Source organism: Etheostoma cragini, chromosome 7 (genome assembly GCF_013103735.1).
Source record: "Etheostoma cragini isolate CJK2018 chromosome 7, CSU_Ecrag_1.0, whole genome shotgun sequence".
NCBI classification, from domain to species: Eukaryota; Metazoa; Chordata; class Actinopteri; order Perciformes; family Percidae; genus Etheostoma; species Etheostoma cragini.
This window is the reverse complement of record NC_048413.1, coordinates 2603581-2627472: the sequence shown is the minus strand read 5'-3', so window position 1 is coordinate 2627472 and position 23892 is coordinate 2603581. Positions and strand designations below refer to the sequence as shown.

Below are 23892 nucleotides of genomic sequence, written 5' to 3'. Positions count from 1 at the left end.
TTTTTTTTTTTTCACAACAGTGAATTGTAGACCACTTTCATTTTAATAAACAATTTTCATGCAATGATGATTAACTAACCGTTCATTTCTAATCGCCTTACCGACAGAGAAAATAAACCACGTTAACTTTGAAGCCAATATCCAGCTTGGAGCATGTGGATGTAATGAACTGCCTATTATGAGGAACACTGTAAAGCACAGCTCTAAAACTGGCATACAATCAATAAACTTTAGGAGCCCTTTGTCATGGAATAAAGCCATGGGCTACTGATATATGAAACATAAATCCCATCTATTCATGCATGAACAATGCAACAACGCTCATTTTGCCTCTGTTAGTTACATCCATGCATAATGATGAATACTAATAAAAGCTAAACCTTGCTAAAAAGTAAGCGTGAAACCCATAGACAATGAGAAATGATTGATGATGCTTTATTCTACAGCCTATCGGTATGTTTTATACCAACACTGTACATAACATCTTCCTGATGACCATTAGAAGATGGACTGTAAAACACAAAAAGTAGAGCAGCGGAACTTTGACAGCATGTACTACAAAGTGCTTATTATCGCTGCGGTATCGAGGGGATTCTAGAACTGTGACCTACTGCAATGAGGTTCTCAATGCAACGTCCAGGATTTAAAGCAGCTCATTCCGTGACTGTCTGAAAACTAGATATTTATCTAATGTAAAGCTGTAGTTCTCCTGTACGATCCGTGACATTGTAGTTAATCCCGTGGCCAGTATTTCACAGTACTCTCTAGCGTGTCAGGTGCTCTTGTTTGTGCAAAGTTAAGATCACCTCTGTTAATCACTAAAGTGTTACTAGTGCTGGGCTGTAAAATCAGGTAATATTAAAATTGGCAGGCCAAGACTTAATGTCCAAAAACACAATTCTCACAGCACAACAAATTAAAAACCAACATTGCCCTCTAAGTGGATTGAGGGCACAGCTAACTAATGAAGAAAAGAAACCTTTTTTCCATCTTATGCAAAACGTTGCACTTCTATGCTACGGTCACAACATATAGCGAAAACACTCTGCGTCTCAAACATGGCACATTTAATTTGAACCCGAACATAACAGTAACAATTTGCAAATAGCCACACATCAAAAAGGAGGAAATTAATTATCATTTTGCACCAGGTTGCCTACTATAAACAATAAATTAAAACTTCAATGTGATATAGATGTAAATGGTAAAAGTAAAAGGCGAAAAAAAGATATGCTTTCCTAATAAAGTAAAGGCAGCTTATCAAGGTGCTTACGGTCATTTAAAACTAGACCCACTTTGACTTGATAACGTGTCAGTGCGGCACATAACCTTGAGTTTAAAGTGAACTATATATATTTATATAGACTTGATCCCTGTTGAAAGAAAGTCTGTGCCTTTTTCTATAAAAAAATAAATAAATAAAAGAGTTTTGGTCAGTGTCAGAGTGGTGTTTAAAATAATAATCAACTCTCTGCCATTGGTAACATGATGTTGCAAGGATTTACTGTTTGGTGTCCATAAATACAGCTAGGAACTGCCATGGAGCGCGAGCAATGGTGGGTTGCGTTTGCTAAACAAGGATCCCGGAAGTGGAGGTAGACAGAAAAGTGGACAGACTTTACACAAGGAGGAGATAAGCAAGAATTTGTTGATGCAGGAAGTCCAAGAGTTGGAGGTCTAACATCTACAGGAGCTACGATATCTACGTAGCGGTGGAGTCTCAACGTTACGGGCGACCGAGCGGCATCATGCAAGTTGGCGTGGATAAAGGGAATTAAAAAGGTTGTTATGGTTTAAGGCCGGATGAGAACATACAGCTGCCGAGATCACGTCTGATGCACCTCGTGAAACATCAGCTCGCGTGGGATACGAGTCTCTGGGCCGTAGAGCTTACTGGCTCGCCGCTCGAACGCGGCGACGTTCTGCTTCACAACCTCGTCGAAGAACATGGTGGCTAACTGGGAGTGCAGCAAAGAGCGGAACTCAAAGGATATCTGTTAAAGAGACAAAGATCATGATCTCTTTAGTACATACACCATAGAGAGTAGACCAGTCATAACATATGGCAACAATAAAAGGGGAATTCAACAGTTGAACTGTGATATGCTTATTTGCTTTCTAGTTACGGGTTAGATGAGAAGATCAGAATCAAGCCAAGCAGACAGCTGGCTTACGCTAAACTTAAATTTAACTAAACTTAAATTTGCATAAAAGCGTGAAAACGCCAAACGCCGTCTTTAACTTTTTTCAGCTTTCACCACAAGGAGAAGTAAGCGGCAGGCTACTTACCGAAAAGTCTACCGTGCAGGTGCGTGGGTAACCAGGAATGCCGGGACTAAAGCGCCATATCGTCTCCAGGTGATTGAACAGCTTTCCGTCTGTACACACCGCCTAAAAAAAAACAACAGAAACCTTGAGCTTTGAGCAACGGGTGCTTGTTGACATGACAGATATTACTCGCTGCAACTAAAACTTGTGTTGGGTGCTTCCAGGTTATTCCCAACGCAGCAGTATCAAATGGACTTGCTACATTAAACATCAGATGGATCGTCGTTCACAGAACTGACGCCGCTGGCACTTACTTTGACTAGATGAGGCCGAACACTGGAGATCATAGACGTGTATTTCTCAACCACTGGAGGGAATCCCACTTCAAGTTGGGCTTTGGAATGGCCGGCTCTTTTCATGATGGTCTGCGACTTCTTACACCAGGGCACAAAGTTCTTGTAGTCGTCAACATTGGCCACCACATCGTACATTTCCTGCATCGAAAAGCTACGACAGAAAGCAGTGAAAAGGTTAAGGGATTTAAAAACAAACGAGAGATAAAGTTATTATTCTGTTCATAAAGGAAAATTACCCAAGTATCCTCCGCTCGGAGTACTCCTTCCTTTTGTTGGTGAAGCTGATGAAGTTTCTGCTTTGGGGAACAGCTGTCATGGTGTCCCAGTCTTGGAGGCAAAGCACTCTGGGAGTTCTTGTCATCAGAATGCCACATGACGACAAGTGTCTAAAAAGGTAAGAGGAAATGTCATGTGAGCCACATTCTGGAAAGAGTCACGGTCCACATCAACAACAAAAAGGCCCACTACGTTCCAGTTTCCAGGTACTAAAGTCAATGAGTACACATAGTACACTAGCCCAGGAAGTACTGGAAGGTCTCCGTGTTGTGTGACTGTGCTGGTATTTTCTTGAGTGGGGCCTCTTATGTAATGCCTCCCCTACTCTAGGCATGAGATTCTGATGGTATAATAACCTTCAGCAAAAATATCACTGTTTCACGGTATTGCAAATACAGATTTAAAATGCATTCTTTTTTTTTAAATGTCAGGGTAGAAAACAACGAGAGGGATTACTAAACTGCACTTCCTGTCCTTATGTCCACTCATAAAAAAACAGCTCAAAACAGCTAATTACTTACTGGAGATGAAATCATGAAAAATACTTAATTATTAATTGCTGCTATGGATGAAGTTGGTTTAGGCTAAGCTGTCCCCCTCACGTGATTTCGGGCTCCCTTTATGGACCCGGTTTGTGTTGTGTTACCCCCTTTAGCTCTCATCTTCTTACAATGCTTACATGTTGTCATGGTTACAACCCTTTTGGAGCCTTTCAGCAATAGTTGTTGCTGCTGTTCTGTCCAGAGTGTGTGCGCCTACTGTCATCGCATCAATAACTATACAAAATATGATCATAAAAGATCAAATCTAGCCATCCCCTGACTGGTGATGCACTCATTACATCCGTATCATATCTATATTAGCTGATAAAGGTCTTAACAAGCAATACTGCATATGTCCAAAATTAATTATTCTTTATTCTTATGATTTTTAACATTTTAAAGTTTTTAGTGGAAACATACAAGTATTGCATTTGTCAAATTAAAATACATTACTCCTACTACTCTGATGCTTGTCACCGTCCCACTCTTTAGCCTTAGGTCCAGAGGAGACCCAGCGTCAGTGACTCTGTATTGGCGGTCTCGCTTTGTGTCGGTCATTATGATAATCCCCTCCGCTGTTTCCATGACAGACTGACCTGATGTTTTGTCGCGGGCATCCTCTTGGCAACGCTCCACGACACGAGCGAGGGCTGCCCACAGTGGCAACCTGGAGAAAGTCACTAAACGTCCGCGCACCCATGGGAAACCGCCGGGCACCTGCCGTGGCTGCCATCAAACCAGCCACTCCGTTCAAGGGAGGGAGAGCCTGGGGTATGGGAAAGCTAAGCCCGGGGTCTGGTCCAACTAGACCGGGCTTTAATGTTCCACACCCTGCTTCAGTACGGGTATTCAAATTCACACGTAGCGTTAGCAGCTAACTGACTGCCCAGAATAAATAGCATTCGCTGGCTAGTTGGCTTACTTAAACAGCTTCTCCTGCCGCTTTTAGCTAGAGCTGTCAGCCGCTAGCTAGCGTAACAATTGCTAGCAAGCTTTCATAACATCCATGGACCAAACGCGACTTACAGCCGCGTTCCTCTATTTGATTTTAGCAATACTCACATAGCCTCACGTTTCAAGCCACAAACGTGCTATACTTTTAAATTATTTAGTTTAGTTTTGGTTTCAAGTATTGTGAAATACCGCCCAGCTGCGAACGACCTTCTGTGGCTAAATAAAACGCCGGTGGGACAAACTGTTCCTTTCCTCTATTCAGTTGTAGCCAAACGGCGCTGCAATGAAATGCTGCCTCCTACTGTGTTGGAGTTACCGTGCACGACAACTGGATTCTCGCGATATCAAGATCACCTCTTCTCTTCCCGCCCATTGATTGTTAATTTTATTGTATTAATATTACTGTTGATATACTGATTGGCTTACTCTCTTATCTTAACTCTAACCAGCCCCACACCTCTTGCCTTTAACTAACCAACCCAACCAGAGAAGGCAATGAGTATTACCCAATCAGAGGTAAAGTAGGACGGGTAATGCCTTCCCCATCCTAGCATCCCATGAAAAACAATTTGGTTCACAGTTTGTGGCCACAGACATCTTTTAAGTATTTTCCCAAGCTACAACAAACTGCTCAATAACAACTATGTTATATAACTATTATGTAATAGTTCCGGGTCCCCTCAAACCCTAAACATTTCACATGACTTCGCAGACACCAAGTGAATACTCTGAATACATCCATGGTGCAATCCATCTCGGCAAACGACCCACTCATCACTCTGCGCATGCGCAGATGATGTAAGCGGGTTTACGCCACTGCGCGATCTTTTTGTTCCACAGCGTCACTCCCTGATTTGAGTCAATGCAGATTTGAGTAGCGCATGCTCAGATTTAAACGGTTACGGCATAACGTGCCATACAAATCCATGAAATACATTTTTCTCATTACAAAAAATATCAGAAGATGGGAATCATTTTAAAAAAACGTTTTAGCTGTCAATGATTGTTTGATTGCTAACGTCAGCTTAAAACTCCATTCAAGTGACAGCCTTTGTTGTGTTTGATGCTAACTTGTAGCCAGAGGTGAACCAACTTAGTTAAGTATGTCAATCTTTCTTCTGTATTGATATTACAGAAGTCTCTCGTTAGAATCTTGTAGTCTACTTGTCGCAAAGTGACGCATTCGCGACTCAAATCTGCGCTCGACTCACATCAGGGGGCGACAGCTATGAGCGGGCACCGAAAAGCTAGCGTTAGTGCATGCGCACGCGCAGGACGGATCATGCAAGCAGAACGGATCGTGTACCGACCTTTCTTTAGCTTAGCGTTAACCGTCTATGATAGCGACAGTCACCTCCAGTCATCTTAAATGATTGTACCGTTTTCTTCCACACGATGGGGCCATTTCACCAATGAGGTGAAAACAGACCGCCACGCCTGTAGGCGGACCAGTACAGTCGTAGCCTGTATCGTCAGACCAGACATTGGATACAGACAACAACAGTGACAGTCAGAACAAGACCGCATTTCTGCATGCAACCAGCTATGGGTGTAGTCTGAAAAGTGGAAACAGTAGCGCACCGCAATATACCTCGAAGTTTTATCCTCATGAAGGAGCTCCGTCCTGGCTGAGTTTGGGAGATGGGAGTACTAAATATTGCAGACCAGGTACGCCGAGAGAAAGCGCTCCGTGTTTGTGCTGTGGCGCAGTCTAGTTGCTGGAAAAACCCTGCTCTTGTGCGCAACATACTCCGTCTTATTCGTTGTGCAAGTTGTTTCATTTTTAGCTAATTGGTGGTGCATGTTTATTTACGTTGGTGTTGGACATATCACGACATAACCCCCTATGAATAGCAACGCTTTGCATTCCTAGGTTATCACATACGTTGTTGCAGCTCTCGTTTAGGCCCTTCTCTGGGTCCGGGCCAGCTCTGTAGCAGAATTAGCTAAGACAAGGGCCCTCAGGCCTAAGCCAGGGCTCTGTGTATTTGCTGGAAGGAAACAAGAATTGCACTCTGCTACTTACCGCTACAGCAAACGCACTAAATTCAACATTTATCACCAGGATAGCATATGTAACAATTTTACTGTATTGTTAATTGCTATAAACAAAATGTGACCTGCTCAGAGATATATCGTAGTGGTATAGACATATCCGAATCGTCGCTCCGTATCAACGTTAACGTATACAGCGTAATTTAGCAGCTTATTCTGTGTTGCAGCCTCCACTGGTCCAGGCCATCTTCAATCGTAACGCTGAAGAAGTTCAACTATTATTGCACAAACAGGAGGAGGATGTCAATGCACTGGTATGTATTATGTTGGCTACTTTCACTTACAATGCGACGAGTTCGTATCATGAAGGACTTGGGCCCCGTAATCTATATCCGTTAAACATGGAGCTTAAACGTCATGTTCCCTTTAATTGACTATACGTTTATCCCATAGGACCAAGAGCGCCGTACGCCACTTCATGCTGCTGCCTGTGTGGGTGACGTCCATATAATGGACCTCCTCATTGAATCAGGTGAGCGAGCTGGATGCTTTTCTTATACTTTGCTATGTGTTTAGCTTCTGTAGTCCTCTGTGTTATTGAAATGTGATGCACACTCATCCTTATCCATAACTGTCCTTTGTCAGCACTCCGACAAATCCCCCTTATTGTCAGTTCACTGTTCAAGTGTTTTGCCCCATAAAATGTTGTGTTTTTTTTGTCTTCCAGGAGCCACTGTAAATGCTAAAGACCATGTATGGTTGACCCCGTTGCACAGGGCAGCTGCTTCCAGGAATGAAGTAAGCAATAACGTCTAATTATCTCTCAATCATTCTCTAATTCCATCATGTATTTAACGGCCGTGACTATAGCGCTCATTTAGATGTATGCACCAACATATTATGCTGACTGAAGGAAATGCAGCAAACTGCATATGTGATATATGCTTTAAGGTCTTTGTGATTTCTTTCTTCTCCCCAGAGGGCAGTGGGTCTGCTGCTGAGGCGCGGAGCGGAGGCAAATGCACGTGACAAGTTCTGGCAGACACCGCTGCATGTGGCTACTGCCAACCGGGCCACACGCTGCGCAGAGGCCCTGCTGACCCAGCTGAGCAACCTGAACATGGCAGATCGCACTGGCAGAACTGCCCTGCACCATGCGGCTCAGAGCGGGTTCCAGGAGGTGAAACTTGAGTTACTGGCTTCCCTCTTTCAGGTTTTCTCAAATAATGAGACCCGATAAGTGGGTTTTTAAACAATTTTATTTGTTTGTTCCACAGATGGTTAAGCTGCTGCTGAACAAAGGGGCCAACTTGAGTGCCATCGATAAGAAGGAGAGACAGCCTATCCATTGTGCTGCTTACTTGGGTAAGCGAGTTTCAATTTTATGCCAATGCTGCACAGCAAACACATTCATTGTCAAATAGCAGTAAAAGCTCCTATTGTTCATGACGAGTTTAACTCAAATGAAGAGCAGTAACATTGCCAAGTCCTTGCGTCATAAACGGTTGTGTCTTGTTCACTTCAAGCCTCTCTTGGCCACTATTGCTTTGAATCTGTCAAATTAAAATAGAATTTGTGTTTGTTTGTGTAATACTGAAAATCTTCCATTTTTCCCATAGGGCATTCAGAGGTTGTTAAGTTGCTGGTGTCCCGCAGTGCAGACAAGAGCTGCAAGGATAAGCAGGGTTACACACCTCTTCATGCTGCTGCGGCAAGTGGTCACCTGGAAATTGTAAAGTACCTACTGAGGATGGGGACAGAGGTGAGCTATTTTCCTTATTTTATAGACATATTTTTCCCTATTAATTTTTATCCAGCCAAATTAAGTGGCTACCAAGTCTGTTTTATTAAATGTCCCAGGCTGCGTTTCACCAGTTGTCTTTTATCATCTGCTCGAAATCTGACACTTAATTGAAGGTTTCCCAGAGTCCTTCCTTTCAGGCTCTAGGCACAGTCCGATCATGCGTCCCGTTTGTGTTTTTGTCAGATTGATGAGCCCAACGGCTTTGGAAACACTGCACTCCATGTGGCTTGCTACATGGGGCAGGAGGCTGTGGCTACCGAGCTGGTGAACCATGGAGCTAATGTGAACCAGCCCAACAAGTGCGGCTACACCCCCCTGCACCTGGCCGCCGTCTCCACCAACGGTGCACTCTGTCTGGAGTTGCTGGTCAACAATGGGGCAGATGTCAACCAGCAGGTATGAAATGCGCTGGAGAGTCTCAAATGGCAAATACTTTCCTTACGGTTTACTCTTTGTTCCTGTTATTAGTAATCATGTAATTTGGTGATAAAATCTAAAATTATTGATGTGGTAATGCACTACATGTTGTTTGGTTAGACCATTATCAAAGATAAAATCATTTAGACATGCAGTAGTATATGTAAAAAAAGATTCTTATGCTATTGATCCTTCATCTTTTTAAAGCCTACAATACCTAATACATTATGCTCTTGCCCAATTTCAAGTACATTGTGTCCAACGTTGGTCATTATATGAGGCCGAGAAGTCTTTTAGTGAAAATGGATTTAGTGGAAAGTTAGACTTGTCACTTCAAAATTGTATTACTTTAAATTAATGGCAGACTGTTCAGAAGCACTGCATAGAACATGTAAAAACATGCATAATTTCGCCTTAATCAAAAGTGGGAAATTCTCAGTTGTCCAACTGGCCTTGGAGCAGCTTTTGAAGCTTGTTCACTAATGATCAGTGAACTACCCTCAGTATGAAATAAAATGATTTGTACATTTGTTTTTTTTAGAGCAAAGAAGGGAAGAGCCCCCTGCACATGGCAGCCATTCATGGACGCTTCACACGCTCTCAGATCCTCATCCAAAACGGTAACGATGACCATGCTGTCTGACGGCGCTGTGAGAAAATGTTGGTCCCGGCTTTTCTCTCTCCCTAATGGGTCTTTCGTCCACTCCCTTTTTTCTTTACTCGGCACCAGGTGGGGAAATTGATTGTGTGGATAAGCATGGCAATACTCCTCTCCACGTTGCTGCTAAGTACGGCCATGAACTGCTGATCAGCACTCTAATGACCAACGGAGCAGACACGGCCAGGTATCGGAAAAACCTTGTATTTGTAGTACTGATGGGTAAAAACGTGCCGTGATGTTGTAAAAACACAATGAAGCACAGCCCGTAATACAAAGAAGCATTCATGTATATGTGTATACGGGACGTGAGAGTTTATGAGTTGGGTTTAATTGGGGTTACATTTTAACACCGACTCTTTTAATTTCTAACATTCTGTTTGTATGTTTTTTGGCTTTTCTAGACGTGGAATCAATGGAATGTTCCCCTTGCACTTAGCTGTGCTGTACGGGTTTTCAGACTGTTGTCGCAAGTTACTCTCCTCAGGTTTGTTTAACATAGAAGTCTTCCATATTTATGTTTCTATCTATACACTCGGTTGCAGATGTCACCGCCAGCTGTTTCTTCATTGCCCTACAGGTCAGCTGTATAGCATAGTTTCATCCATGAGTAAGGAGCATGTACTTTCGGCTGGGTTTGACATAAACACCCCTGACAACTTTGGGAGGACCTGTCTACACGCTGCTGCCTCTGGAGGGTAAGATGCACATCTGTGATCTGTTTTGTCACTGGAATAATAAACTGACCCAAACTGTTTTGGGATTACATGTTGATCTGTAACATTCCCCCCCCCATGTACGCCTTCCTTTACAGAAATGTTGAATGTCTGAACTTGCTCTTAAGTAGCGGTACCGACTTGAATAAGAGGGACGTAATGGGAAGGTGAGTTTCCCCTCATCTGCGTAAGATGTTTTAATTTGCTGCCGCTGTGACACTGATTAGATGTGCCACCTAAAACATATGTCTATTCTTAGTGACTGTATTCTCTCTCTCCTTGTCCCTGCAGGACACCGTTGCACTATGCGGCTGCTAATGGGAGGTACCAGTGCACTGTGACCCTGGTGGGCGCTGGCGCTGAGGTCAACGAGCCTGACCAGACGGGCTGCACTCCCCTGCACTACTCTGCCGCCTCCCAAGCCTTCAGCAGGTAGGAAAACCTGTCTCTCTCCTTCTGTGTTCTCACTGAAATAACAGAAGCAAAACAAACCACCAGATTGTGTTCAAGTTTGGCAGAAAGTCAACAATGTCTGTGGTGGAACTGTCACATCGGCAGGTGGATTTTGAATTTCAAACAGTTGGTGAACAAAACGTTTTTTCCTTGCTCTTATCTTTCAGCTTGTTTTTGTTTTCTCTCCTATTCAGTTCAAGCAGTTTTCTGAATATTTGGTTTTATAATCCAGTTGCATGATCAACAGCATCAAGCTTTCTTAGATCTAAACAACACACTAAGGAAATGTGTTGGTTTGCAGTGATGTGCATGTTACACTGACCTCAACATTTTTTAATGATTTAACAATTGTTATTTAACTTTAACACAACACACAAAATTGGCCATCAGCACCACCCACCCAGACAAAAATCAAGAAAAGATGACACGGTAACTATTCTTTTCAAACGCCGCCACCCTAGCCAGAGCACAAGCCCACTTTCCAATTGACGTCACAAGAAAGTTTATTGAATCAAAGCATTTCTTGTTTTTTTTCCAGAGTTGATCGTCATTTTACTGGGAACCATCAGAACGATGAAGATGAGGCAAAGGAGTCGTACTTGTGAGTTGTTTTGTTTTTTTCTTGTCTTTCCTCAAATGCATCAAACCATGACTATTGTGATCACTGCTTCAAATTCAGAAAACCGACCAAGACTTTTTGCGGGAAAACGTGTGTGTAGAGACCTCTGTATTAAATGCCTCTGGGCTTTATCCCATCTACATTTCAAACTTGTCTCCTAACAGCTGCTTGGAGCATCTTTTGGACAATGGTGCTGATCCATCGATGGTCAACTCCAAGGGTTACAGTGCCGTTCACTATGCAGCTTACCATGGCAACAAACAGAACCTGGAGCTGGTGAGTTTTTCCTGTTTTAATCTGGAATCACGACTCAACTTGGCACATGCATTAATCCGTCATATGTTACACTCTCTTATACACTTGACGGTTTTTCCTACTGTTATGCGGCTTAGTTGCAGCACCTAACTGTTTTGGACCATCACCTAAGCGCATGAATGTAAAAAATTAGAGCCCGAAGGATTTTTAAGAGCCATATGAATATTTGGTTATTTAAAGATCCGATATGCCAATATATCGGCCGATAAATATTTTTGGGTTGTCAGCTGCAACTGACAACCACTAAGCTTCATGCAAATATTTGCTTAATGACGCTACTAATGTGCGAACGAGCCTGTGACGTCATTTAGACCTTAGCCCTCTAAAATCCCAATGATTTATTTTGTGCTCTTGCTGAGTGAAATAGTGTTTCATAGAAGTGTAAGCCAAAAGGATTTGTTAATGGGATCGTTTCGCCGGCTGTGGATGATGAAAAATGTTCAGGGGTATAATTAATATGTGTAGCATGTTGTGTTTTACTTCTTTCCTCTGTGAATGAAATTAAATCTTCTATGGTGGTTTATTTTCCAGCTCCTGGAGATGTCTTTTAATGCACTAGGAGACATAGAGAGCAGTATTCCTGTCAGTCCTCTGCATCTCGCTGTAAGTGTTTCACATATAACCGACCCCCTGGGTCAAAACGGGTTGTGATCAACCCCTTAATGTGGACTACATGCAGAGTTGTAAATGCCCTCCTCTGCTCCACAGGCTGATAAGGGCCACTGGCAGGCGCTGCGTGTGCTGACGGAGACTGCAGCCTACGTGGACATGCAGGATGCTGCAGGGCGTTCTGTGCTCTACTTGGCTGCCCAGAAAGGCTACGCCCGCTGTGTGGAAGTGCTGTTGGCTCAGGGGGCCTCCTGTCTCCTCAATGACAACCGCCTCATGTGGACCCCAATTCATGTTGCGGGTATAGTGCTATCTACTGGAAGATTTCATGGCACAGCAATGTTTAGGATTGCTACCACCCTGGATAGTGTCAATTTTATGTTACAGAGAATATACACACACACATATATATATATATATACAGTGAGGGGGAAAAATCCATTTGATCCCCTGCTGATTTTGTACATTTGCCCACTGACAAAGAAATGAGTCTTATAATTAAACAATGAGAGACCAAATAACAAGAAAATCCAGAACAGCGCATGTCAAAAAATGTTATAAATTGATTTGCATTTCAATGAGGGAAATATGTATTTGACCCCTCTGCAAAACATAACTTAGCGTTTGGTGGCAAAAAAACCTTGTTGGCAATCACAGAGGTCAGACGCTTCTTGTAGTTGGCCAGCAGGTTTGCACACATCTCACGGAGGGATTTTGGGGGATGGGATTTTGTCCCACTCCTCTTTTCAGATCTTCTCCAAGTCACTTAGGTTTTGAGGCTGACGTTCGGCAACTCGAACCTTCTGCTCCCTCCACAGATTGTCTATGGGATTAAGGTCTGGAGACTGGCTAAGCCACTCCAGGACCGTAATGTGCTTCTTCTTGGGCCACTCCTTTTGTTGCCTTGGCCGTGTGTTTTGGCTCATTGTCATGCTGGATTACCCATCCACGACCCATTTTCGATGCCCTTGCTAAAGGAAGGGGGTTCTCACCCAACATTTGACGGTACATGGCCCCATCCATCGTCCCTTTGATGGGTGACGTTTTCCTGTCCCCTTAGCAGAAAAACACCCCCAATGCATAATGTTTGCACCTCCATGTTTGACGGTGGGGATGGTGTTCTTGGGGTCATAGGCAGCATTCCTCCTCCTCCTCCTCCAAACAGGGCAAGTTGAGTTGATGCCAAAGAGCTCCATTTTGGTCTCTTCTCATCCCAACACTTTAACCCAGTTGTCCTCTGAATCATTCAGATGTTCATTGGCAAACTTCCATGTATATGTGCTCTCTTGAGCAGGGGGACCTTGCGGGATTCCCGTCCTTCACGGAGTAGTGTGTTACCAATTGTTAACTTGGTGACTATGGTCCCAGCTGCCTTCAGATTATTGACAAGATCCTCCTGTGCGGTTCTGGTCTGATTCCTCACTGTTCTCATGATCATTACAACTCCGAGGCAGCTTGACAGTTCTTTTGTGTTTCTTCCATTTGCAAATAATCGCCCCAACTGTTGTCACCTTCTCACCAAGCTGCTTGGCAACGGTCTTGTAGCCCATTCCAGACTTATGTAGGTCTACAATCTTGTCCCTGACATCCTTGAAGAGCTCTTTGGTCTTGGCCATGGTGGAGAGTTTGGAATGTGATTGATTGATTTTTTTTCTCCCTGTGGACAGGTGTCTTTTTATACAGGTAACAAGCTGAGATTAGGAGCGCTCCCCTTTAAGAGTGTGCTCCTAATCTCAGCCCGTTACCATTATAAAAGACACCAGGGAGCCAGAAATCTTTCTGATTGAGAAAGAGAGGCAAATACTTATTTCCCTCATTAAAATCAATTAAAAACATTTTTGACATGTGTTTTTCTGGATTTTCTTGTTATTCTGTCTCTCACTCTTTAAATAAATCTACAGATAAAATTATAGACTGATCATTTTGTCTGTGAAGAAACATACAATATCAGCAGGGGATCAAATACTTTTTTCCCGTTTGTGTGTGTTTTTTTTAAAATTCTCTCTGTTGTGTACTTTGTTTCATGCCAGCTTCCAATGGTCACTCTGACTGTTTGCGCATGATGATTGAATATGGGGAGGAGGGCGATCTCACCAACGTTGCTGACAAATTTGGCCAGTAAGTTGTTTTTTCTTTTGAAAAGCGTGGCTAAAGATAATTTGACCAATGAGCATACGGTGAAAAAAAAAACATACTTGTGTTCCATACAGGACCCCTTTGATGCTAGCTGTTCTGGCTGGTCACACTGACTGTGTCCACTTCCTGTTGGAGAAGGGTGCCTTGCCAGATGCCAAGGACAAGAGGAGCAGCACATCTTTGCACAGAGGGGTAGGTCAAAAATGCTTCATGCGGCTTTATACTAAGCATAACATCAGCTGCAACACAGAGCTCATAGAATACTAACTGGTGGTTAAAGTGTGTAACCTTCATTCTCATTACCAAATATAGTAGTTAAGATTACGGGTGCGACAAAATAGTCATACGGCAATATATTGTTGTCTTTTTTTTTGTGCGATATGAGAATCGACACGCTGGCACCAAATACTGATATTTTTACTTAAAGGTCCCATGGCATGAAAATTTAACTTTGAGTTTTTTTAACATTGATATGTGTTCCCCCAACCTGCCCATGGTCCCCCAGTGGCTAGAAATGGTGATAAGTGTAAACCGAGCCCTGGGTATCCTGCTCTGCCCTTGAGAAAATGAAATCTCAGATGGGCTGATCTTCTTTTCTCTTGCCCCTTATGAGGTCATAAGGGGCGAGGTTACCTCCGCTTTCTGAATTTGGCCCACCAATGAGAAAGAGAGACATCAAAGCTTTCAAACAAGCAATGTGGCAATTGGTCAAGGCCACAGCCCCACGCTCCACCTTGCCCCACCCCCTAAGGAAAGCTCATTGTAGGACAATATATTGACTATGAATATATTGAGGATTGCCGTGTCATGATATTAAAGGTATTGAGAGTTGTATCGTAACCGTGAGGTACCCTGTGATTCTCACCCCTAGTTAGGATAATAGTTAAATGGGTACCTGCCTGATGATAAAGTTGTCTCATCACCCCTTGCTGGTGTTTGTTCAGGCGGTGTTGGGCCACGATGACTGCGTGACGGCCCTGCTGGAGCACAAAGCTTCTGCACTGTGTCGGGACATCCAGGGTAGGACACCGCTGCACTATGCTGCATCCAGAGGCCACACAGACATCCTAGCCAGTTTGGTTCAGGCCGCCATGGCAACTGACCCACAAGATAAACTGCTGGACAACAAACAATACACCCCATTTCACTGGGCTGCTTACAAAGGTTTGCTTAGTTTGATCGACTAGAAATGGCTAATCCCTAAATGTTGAAATTAATCACTGAAGCAACTGTTGTGCATGAGGCTGAATGTGTTTGTTCATAGGGCATGAAGACTGTTTGGAGGTTTTACTTGAATTCAAAACGTGTACCCATGAAGAGGGAAACCCTTTCACCCCCCTGCACTGTGCTCTGTGAGTATTTACTTGGCATATGCTTTTGTCTTGTCTGACAGTGTCAAAACTAACAAACGCACAATTTGTAGGTTTAGATGAAATCATAATTTAATTAACTCGGCCGTCTTGCTTGTAGGATGAACGGCCACAGCGGGGCAGCAGAGAGGCTGCTGGAGTCTGCTGGGGTCCACATGATCAACACCAGAGATGCCAAAGGAAGGTGAGACTGCAGAACAAAAGACTTCATTCATTTACTTTGGTACAACTGGAACTTAGAAAGAAAGTAGAGCTTAAATCATTTTCTATGCCGATATTGAACGTATTTCTCATCAATATAGAGTAAGCAGTGTTACCGAAACCTCTTCCTTCTCCTGTCTATTCAAATAGGCTGTCATAAAGGCCTCGTGCATTGTACTTGAAGCCTGCCCCAGAAGCTGATCACTGATCATACTTTTTGTAATTGTTTGGACTGTTTCTGTCTGTGCCTGTAGGACCCCATTGCATGCCGCTGCATTTGCTGAGGATGTTGCAGGACTTCAGCTGGTGCTTCGCCATGGGACAGAGATCAATGCCGTGGACAATAGTGGATGCTCTGCTCTGATGGTAGCTGCTGACAAGGGACACAGTGGCACCGTGGGTAAGTCTTTGACTCGTTATACCTTAAGGGACTCTTAAGAGCTAGTTGTATTCCATTAGAATACACAGCTTGAATTGGTCTGTTGTGCATCTCCTCTGACTACAATTGTCAGATCGGGACATCTGTAGTTGCAGCAAACAAATGTCTTTGTTGTCACCCAGCCATCCTCCTTCACCGGGCCAAGGCTGACCTGACTCTGCTGGATGAGAACAAGAACACCGCCCTGCACCTGGCTTGCAGCAAGGTACACAAAGCTCCACTGTGGTGTTCGGAGCATTAACACCTGAGTGTAATGTGGTACCCTTTCTTTTTCTTTGCCACTCTGATAGACAGAAGCCCACAGTTTTTTTTTTTCACTAGACTTTTTGTTTCGTCCCTCAGGCTCATGAGATGTGTGCCCTGCTGATTCTGGGAGAGATCCACAGTCCCACACTTATAAATGCCACCAACAGTGCTCTGCAAATGTGAGAAGCTAATAACATATTTAAGCTATCGAAGAAAGGGGTTGGGGGCAAAGAACATGGGGTATTTTGAGATTTTCTGTAAATAATTGTGAGCCTACATTAGGGCAATAGCCTTGAAATACTATGTCGGTAATTTTATTGATTCCTCTGTTTCACATCTGGCCACCGATGGAACTTTTAATAGTATGTCTACCAGCTGTCTCTGACACCGTCCCGTTCTCCCCCAGGCCCCTCCATCTTGCAGCACGTAATGGCCTGGCTACGGTGGTGCAGGCACTGCTGAGTAGAGGAGCCACCGTGCTGGCTTTGGATGAGGAAGGTGAGGCCTTTTCATGCTTTGTAAGCCAGTTCGACTCATGCAACCCATGCTCAGGAGCCATTGCACGGCAGGCGATAATTACAGAAAGTCACCCATAAAACAAACTATGAAATGTGTACAGAATAGTAATAAAAAACCAGGGCAGTGCGACTCTTGGCTTAACGGCGTTGACTGTCAATGAGGTCGGCTTACCAACTTCTGAACTAGACGATAGTACATCCTCCTTTACTGCCATTGCATAGCTAAGTGCTCAGCTGACAGCGTCTTGGCAGGAGAAGCGCTCTGCCGTGCGCTAGGATTTTACAGCCACATATCACAAAACTACAGATGATTCCGACACTGATGAGACCAATGAGATTTAACCAAAAATGTTAGGTTGCATTGTGTAAAAACAACATATTTAGTTGAAAGGTGCTTAAAAGTCACATTTAGCTGATAGAAGCTGCAAGTTGATAACTCTCCGTGGGTTCATCATGTCACCTTTTTCAAAACGTATGCCAAATGTAATTCACATGTGCTATTTAAGTTGTATGGGGGCACTAATGTGAATTTGTTGTCTGTCAATCAGGCCGCACCCCAGCCCTGGCCTGTGCTCCCAACAAGGACGTGGCAGACTGCCTGGCTCTAATCCTCTCTACCATGAAGCCTTTCCCCCAGCGGGACCCTTCCTCCTGCTCCTGCTCCCCTCCCACCGTCTCCCCGGGTCTCAACTTGCTGAAGCACTGCGGCATCACCGCCGCCTGCGCCCCCCTGCCCAGCAACGGCCTCCATAACGGCTATGTCAAAGACCGCCACGGTGCGCCAGTTGGCCTGGACGGGTGTCTGTCTGAGTGAGGTCACGTGCCCCCCTCAGTCAGCTGCTATCACCATCATCACCTCCAGGGGGGGGGACTCCCTTTAACATGGCCCAGAGGACCAGGAGAGCACCCACCCACATGTCTGTTCTCTATGTATGTATGTGTGTGTCTGTGTGTGCGTGAGTGTCTGGTCTTCTCTTGAGGTGCAGTCAAACCTAATATGCAATTAGATCCCATTCCTCCATCTCCTAGTAGTGCTTAATAGGACGGAAGGAATAGAGGCCGATTGCTCTACAGGGTCACTCAGATGAAGCGTGGCATCCAAAAACAAACACTAGCAATCTGGCCATCTAAATCATTTAACCCTTTAAAACCCATGTCGACATAGTCTAATAAGAGCATGGAAACCTCTTTTTCCGCGACCTTCTTTCTCTTAATATCACTCAGTACAAAAGTCATATTGTGTTTAATCCGTTGTGGTGACCTTGTAGAGGAACAAACAGCCTTCCCAAAAGAATGATCAAAGAATTTCTTTGTTTGTTTTTTTGATTTCTTTTTTTTTTTTTTCTTTCGTTTTCTTTTTTCTTTTTTAATTGTCCGTGAGCCTAGATTTTTATGAAGGAGACACACAAGGGAAAAATCCAAATTTTGCTTAAGAGTGCAATGCTTACGTACTACAGTACAATCCGGAATTAGGAAAAAGGGTCAAACGGATGTTAGTTCCATAGTGTACTTTAAATGTAAGGCCTAGAATTGTTTGGCATTTTATGATAATTTGGTAATGCTGCTGAATACGTTAGCATGTCTCCTTCCAAAGGAGAGCCACGTGCGGGTCAGTGCTGCAACATCGATTTGTTCTTAATGCTGACGTCATGTTTTAAAGATGATAAATAAGTGTTTGTTAAGATAGAATGTTTCTAAGCATATAACTTATGACCAAAGTTGATCAACACTATTATGGCTATAAATTATTTATTTGAGATGAACTGTACTGTATAGAGAAAGACAATAGATCTCGATATACCTCGTCAACTCGTTTAGCAGCTGCTTCATCGTCACCCAGGGTCCGTAGGCCTAATGTTCTCTTTTCGTAGGACTAGAGAACGACTGTAGGATAATGACTGACTGAGGCCTTGTTTATTTCTAGATGAAGGCTTTACTAGTAATATCTGCCAACAACACCTCATCAAAGCATCATATTTCTGAGCACATAAATGAACAAGCCATTTCAATTTATTTCCCATGTCTTTAAACAGTGTTTTTTTATTTTATTTTATTTTTTTTAGATTTCAGATTTTGCATGGCCTAGTTATCGAAAGAGAGCGATCCGTTTTGGTTTGTAGTCACTCGTGACGTTTTATTTTAATTAAATTTTTCTCTTTGTTTTTGAAGTAGAATCGGCCATTAGCTTTGTGGTTGTAACAAACTCGCGCTAAAGGAGTATTCCTCGGAGCGGGTGAACGAGTCTGAAACATCTGATAGCTTCTATCTCAACCTCTCGGTGGTCAACTCTGATCAATTTGAAACGATTAAAGAGTAACGACTGCTGTTTTCATTGGGCAGTTTTCAAGCAATAATTTCTTTTAGCCTTTTTTTGTTTAGTTTTGTTTAACTTTTATTGAATAGACAATCACTGTCACAAGGGCTTTTGTTTCCCTGGAATGTGTTTAGATTTTTTTTCTTTTTCTTGTTTTTTGTTCCGTTTTTGTATTATTTCATGGAAAATTACCTAAAGACTAAACGAATGGCTCTGTGTGTGCCGGGCATTTTATTGTCAGTGTCAACACAAATGCACTGGATTGCCTTTATGGCATCTCATGAAATGCCTTTTGACCCATGCCTTCCGTAACACATCATTTCAGTTGGATTGCGTAACGGCAGAGTAGGATGAGCCCTGAGACTAATTTATCTTTCCACCCATTTGATCGCAACAGCATTGAGCCACAGTTGCACCCAGAGTATCTAGTGGGGGGAAAAAAATCGCCCGACACATTTTCATATGTTTCGGCATTCTCAATGACCAGGGAGTTGATATCCTTTTTATAGAGGCTTTATAGGGCTAAGAGGAAAAAGGAGAGGGATCTTTGCTTAGGCCAATACCTGTTGTTTAGATTTCAGGAATAGCAGAAATCCAAATATGTGCTTTTTGGTGTTCATTTTGTTGTCTACTCATCCCATTTCTGGTACTAAAGATGATTGTATCGGACCACTAGAGCTGTTTGTGACTTTTAGATGTTCTATCTATGCTATTATGCCTATTTTTTTTTTTTTTTATTATTATTATTATTATTATTGGTGGTTAAATTACACTGAGTCAGATTGTTTTCATTGGTGTGATTACTTCATATCCAATGGTAATGAAGTGGCACAATTGCACACATAAGTTGACTGGATGAGAGACGAGGACCTAGACTAGGCAATGCCGTTGGATACCCCTGCGATGAAGTCTTTCGCGTTATTGTATAGTACTTGATTTCCTAAAATTTCGAAAACATTTCAGAGCAGTGATTTCTCAGTCAGTGTCGTAGATCGTAGTTGGTATTTGTAATTGACCTCCATAACAGACTGAAATGAAATGGAGCTACTGTAATTTGTGATCCCCCGGCCTTTTGTTCTCTTGATCAATTAATACTTTCCATGAGAACAGTTATATAACTAACTTTAGGGATAGGTACAAAATTTGTTTATCTCAGGATCTGTGCTGAAGCAGCAGGCAGAATTTATTAATCCAATCAGATCTCAGCAGGACGATTATGTCTACATTATTGTAATGGGATGATCCATGATTTAAGTCATTTTTAACCCTAATCCCACAGCACTTAATTAGATAGTCAAGCATGCACTTTAGTACAGTCAGGTTCTAAGTGTGCGAAGTAGAGCAGATGTAATGTATGTACTTATGTTTACATGCATGTGTGTTGCTGCTGAATACAGGAAGGTAGAGTTGCAAAAGACAAGTAAAGGCTGCAACAAAAATTGTACTCTAACAATGCATTATTTATAAAAAAAAAAAAGGAAAAAATAAGTGTCTCTACATACTTTGGGACATTGTCCACTGCCCACTGACTTTTCCTTGTGAACTATTTCTGGGCATCTGGCCCAAAAAGGTGACATGGTTACATTACCCAGCCTACTGTTAACAATGCAGACTGTGGCCTAAGTCACTCAAAGTGAGTCCAGTGATTCAACAGACACCTCAGGCAGGCTCCTCAAAATACTCAACATACTCTCTCTGCCATCTGTAGGTGCTGTCAGACCGGTCTTTTTCGGGCAGGGATTTTTTTTTTCTCTCTCTCTTGTGATGTCCTTATCTGACCAGTATATGGAGCCATTGCCCCTGTACCTATACAAGTTGTAACTGAATCCTTTTCTTTTATCACAGTATTCTTATACATGCTTTTTTTATTTGTGTGTACCAGTGATAACCGAGTGATTGCGCATGGAGCTAGATCACAATTTTGATACATAAACGATTGAGCAAGTGGAGCATATACAGCATATCTGGTGTCCGAAACGGAAAGCAATGAAAGGTCCAATTGTAGCAATAGAGAGTGTGTATAATAGTTTGCAGCACAAATATTGCACTGCCATCCATTTAGGCCAATTCAGTAAACCATAGCATAAATGCCAATGGAAGACTAAATGCGGGTTGGATGTTATAATCTTTGGTCACAAATAAGGCCTGTTTGCCAAAATGTTTCGAGAGAGGGAAAAACTCTCAGTAAATGGATTTATGCATATGTTCAAGCAGTTTACAGTCTCACCATCAAATCTGAGCCATGAATTTTCTGACTGAAATGAATGTAGGGTCAGTTTAGAGCAGGACAATTTGCTTTCTCCCGACTTTAAACTGTTTCTCTTCATTTGTCCTGCGTAGAGATGATTATACAGGTAGCATGTAATAACCTAATTCTCTACATATTATACAGTATGTGTAGTAGTCTTCCTGCATTGAGGGTCTGGATAGTTTTTATTTTTATTTTTTATTTGGCATTATTGTTGAAGTATAGGCCTGCTGTTGTGTAATATCACTTTTCTTTCTCCATATGTATATGTGTGTGTGTGTGTGTGTGTGTGTGTGTGTGTGTACATATACATATGTATGTGTGTACATATATATATATATATATATATATATACATACACACACATATACTGTGTGTACATATACTCATACTGTGTGTGTGTGTGTATGTGTGTACATATATATGTGTATATATACATATTGTGTGTACATATACTCATACTGTGTGTACATATACTCATACTGTGTGTACATATACACGTGTGTGTATATACATACATGTGCATATAAATATATATATATATATATTTTGTGTGTACATATACACATATATGTGTGTATGTATATATGTGTGTGTGTGTGTGTGTTTGTGGAGTGTAGTCTACAAGGTAAAGAGGACAAGAGGTCAGATGAATTAAACATTTGTTCATCCATTCCATTGAGATTGCCTTACAGTACAGTAAAACAAGAGGGACAAAAAGGTCTACAGTAGATATGATCACACATACTCGTATATAGCCTATATTTGACAAAACTGCACCTACACTACACCCATTTAGTGCCATAGAAACCTTTATTTGCCTTTAGACATATTCATACTTGGTCAGTAACTTATTCAGAAGTAGGCAGGATTATTACAGTTTTGTGTTTGGAGCTTGCATGTCTTCACCAATTCTATTAGTCAAACGGAAACTATATAAACCTTTGCATGGAATATTAGTACTTTAAAGCAAGTATTCTGTAATCATTTGGTGTTGGTAGAAGTGTATTGTAGAATTGGACAATTTTGAAGAATATAGTTAGTCCCTTTGATATTGGCAAAGCAATCCCTTGGTTGTGTGTTAGTTTAACAAATAACAAGTTTATAGTGTGTGTGCGCGTGTGTGTGTGTTACCATGACAAAAAAAACGTGTTATATAGTATAGAATTGATTTGCCTCAATGGATGTCTCGGTTCTTACTTGAAGTAAATGGCAAATTTCAATTCAACTTTCTGATCCACTGTTGAGCCTTTTGCCTTAAAAGCTGAAAAAGGAGATGATACCTGACAGTACCTGATAAGTTGCATCACCTGTAGAGTTATGCTACTTGGTTGGAGTGCAAAAAAAAAAAGAAAAAAGAGAATTCTTTGCTAATTTTGGTCTTACTGACATCTTTGGGTGTCGAGAAGCACACAAATCCATTGAGGTAGCACATAGTTTAAGGTTGCCATGGTGCAGAGATTGTCATAAGAGGTTAGGATATCGCCATTTTTGCCACTGTGAATGAACGAATTCAGAATTCACTCGTAAACAATCAACGTTGGCTTCTCCGTCATCCAGAGCCAAAAAACACTGAGGATAAAAGTGGTGTACCTCAAAAAAAGATAGTCTAATAGAAAGGAAAGTCTTGTGAAAAATGCTTGTACAGCTATGCTAACAAAGAGTTAAATCATGTGGTCCATCTTGTCGTGGGTAGTGTAATTCTGCTTAAAACCAGCCTAAATCTGAGATGTATCCATGCGGTGTTAGATTAGTGTTGGTGCAGCCAACTGCCCCTTGTAACTTTTTATTGGACCTGCGGTTTTACCTCATCGATGATCTTTTATGTGACGACACTGACAGTTATCTGTGATTTCTGACAGTTGTGTAGATCTCTCTCTGTCTGTGTGTGTGTGTGTGTGCGCGCGTGTGCGTGTAGAACCTAAACATGCCCATTTTTTCAACAGAAAAGCATAGGTACCCTGTTTTAACATGTTTTTCTTCCTTCTAACCATCAGATCAGTCTGTTATCTGGTGCAAGTCATAAAGGATGAAGGGTACGGTCTAATTTAAGGTGGGAAATAACGGTAGCTATAAATCTTTACCTCTGTAAGTCAAAACAATACAATTTGACTGTATGACTAATGCTAGTTTGACCGCCTTCTCTCCCCCCCCCCCCCCCCCCCCCCCCCCCCCCCCCCCCCCCCCCCCCCCCCCCCCCCCCCCCCCCCCCCCCCCCCACCCCCCGACCCCCCCCCCCACCCTACCAATATGACCTGTGTAATATCGAGCACAGTGGTGGCATGGTGCCTTTTATGCGTTACTACCGAAAGGTACGGTCTTCCATTTGTTTTTCCCAGAAGCCTTATAATGGGAACAAAAAGAAATTACACTGAAAGTACACGACTACAGTAGATCGGCTCATATTCCCTCCGATTATTTCAACCCTGTGTGATCTG

The 23892-nt window shown here is 42.5% G+C and overlaps 2 protein-coding genes and 2 long non-coding RNA genes across 5 annotated transcripts in view; 2 read left to right on the top strand and 2 right to left on the bottom strand.

Annotated features, from left to right (window-relative positions):
- LOC117947940 lies at positions 1 to 13381 on the bottom strand. Its single transcript, XR_004657364.1, has 3 exons — positions 13370 to 13381; positions 5530 to 5535; positions 1 to 484 (listed from the first exon to the last, which is right to left on the bottom strand). It is a non-coding gene; the product is annotated as an uncharacterized LOC117947940 (long non-coding RNA).
- si:dkey-190g6.2 (coenzyme Q-binding protein COQ10 homolog A, mitochondrial) lies at positions 732 to 4640 on the bottom strand. Its single transcript, XM_034877311.1, has 5 exons — positions 4039 to 4640; positions 2861 to 3010; positions 2583 to 2775; positions 2290 to 2391; positions 732 to 1994 (listed from the first exon to the last, which is right to left on the bottom strand). Exons 1-5 carry the CDS (start codon positions 4173 to 4175, stop codon positions 1827 to 1829), a joined length of 750 nt encoding a protein of 249 aa, XP_034733202.1. The 5' UTR covers positions 4176 to 4640; the 3' UTR covers positions 732 to 1826.
- ankrd52a (ankyrin repeat domain 52a) lies at positions 5864 to 20682 on the top strand. 2 transcript variants are annotated; one of them, XM_034877301.1, is made up of 28 exons: positions 5864 to 6064; positions 6619 to 6705; positions 6845 to 6923; positions 7119 to 7189; positions 7371 to 7571; positions 7669 to 7756; positions 8011 to 8153; positions 8379 to 8591; positions 9154 to 9232; positions 9343 to 9457; positions 9675 to 9757; positions 9851 to 9968; positions 10085 to 10153; positions 10278 to 10418; positions 10978 to 11040; positions 11223 to 11334; positions 11905 to 11976; positions 12082 to 12283; positions 14013 to 14100; positions 14193 to 14310; positions 15063 to 15282; positions 15383 to 15470; positions 15589 to 15672; positions 15944 to 16089; positions 16251 to 16333; positions 16471 to 16553; positions 16781 to 16872; positions 17441 to 20682. In XM_034877301.1, exons 1-28 carry the CDS (start codon positions 6038 to 6040, stop codon positions 17704 to 17706), a joined length of 3231 nt encoding a protein of 1076 aa, XP_034733192.1. In that variant the 5' UTR covers positions 5864 to 6037; the 3' UTR covers positions 17707 to 20682. The 2 variants fall into 2 exon arrangements, 1 of the variants encoding a protein (XP_034733192.1); XR_004657362.1 differs by lacking the exon at positions 16471 to 16553 and having other exon boundaries at positions 17441 to 17650.
- Positions 20683 to 22286: 1604 nt separating this feature from the next.
- LOC117947939 overlaps positions 22287 to 23892 on the top strand; it is a 5517-nt gene continuing 3911 nt past the window's right edge. Inside the window, exon 1 of the long non-coding RNA XR_004657363.1 lies at positions 22287 to 22300. This is a non-coding gene — a long non-coding RNA (uncharacterized LOC117947939). The remainder of the gene's footprint in view (positions 22301 to 23892) is intronic.

Bases quoted from the DNA above. Each gene is read 5' to 3' on its own strand.
- si:dkey-190g6.2 (XM_034877311.1), bottom strand. From the start codon at position 4,175: ATGGCAGCCACGGCAGGTGCCCGGCGGTTTCCCATGGGTGCGCGGACG. The intron at 3,011-4,038 runs GTCAGTCTGTCA...TTACCTTTTTAG, and splicing joins TGCCCGCGACAAAACATCAG to ACACTTGTCGTCATGTGGCA. The intron at 1,995-2,289 runs GTAAGTAGCCTG...TCTCTTTAACAG, and splicing joins CCTGCACGGTAGACTTTTCG to ATATCCTTTGAGTTCCGCTC.
- ankrd52a (XM_034877301.1), top strand. From the start codon at position 6,038: ATGGGAGTACTAAATATTGCAGACCAG. The intron at 9,458-9,674 runs GTATCGGAAAAA...TGGCTTTTCTAG, and splicing joins AACGGAGCAGACACGGCCAG to ACGTGGAATCAATGGAATGT. The intron at 15,471-15,588 runs GTGAGTATTTAC...TCTTGCTTGTAG, and splicing joins ACCCCCCTGCACTGTGCTCT to GATGAACGGCCACAGCGGGG.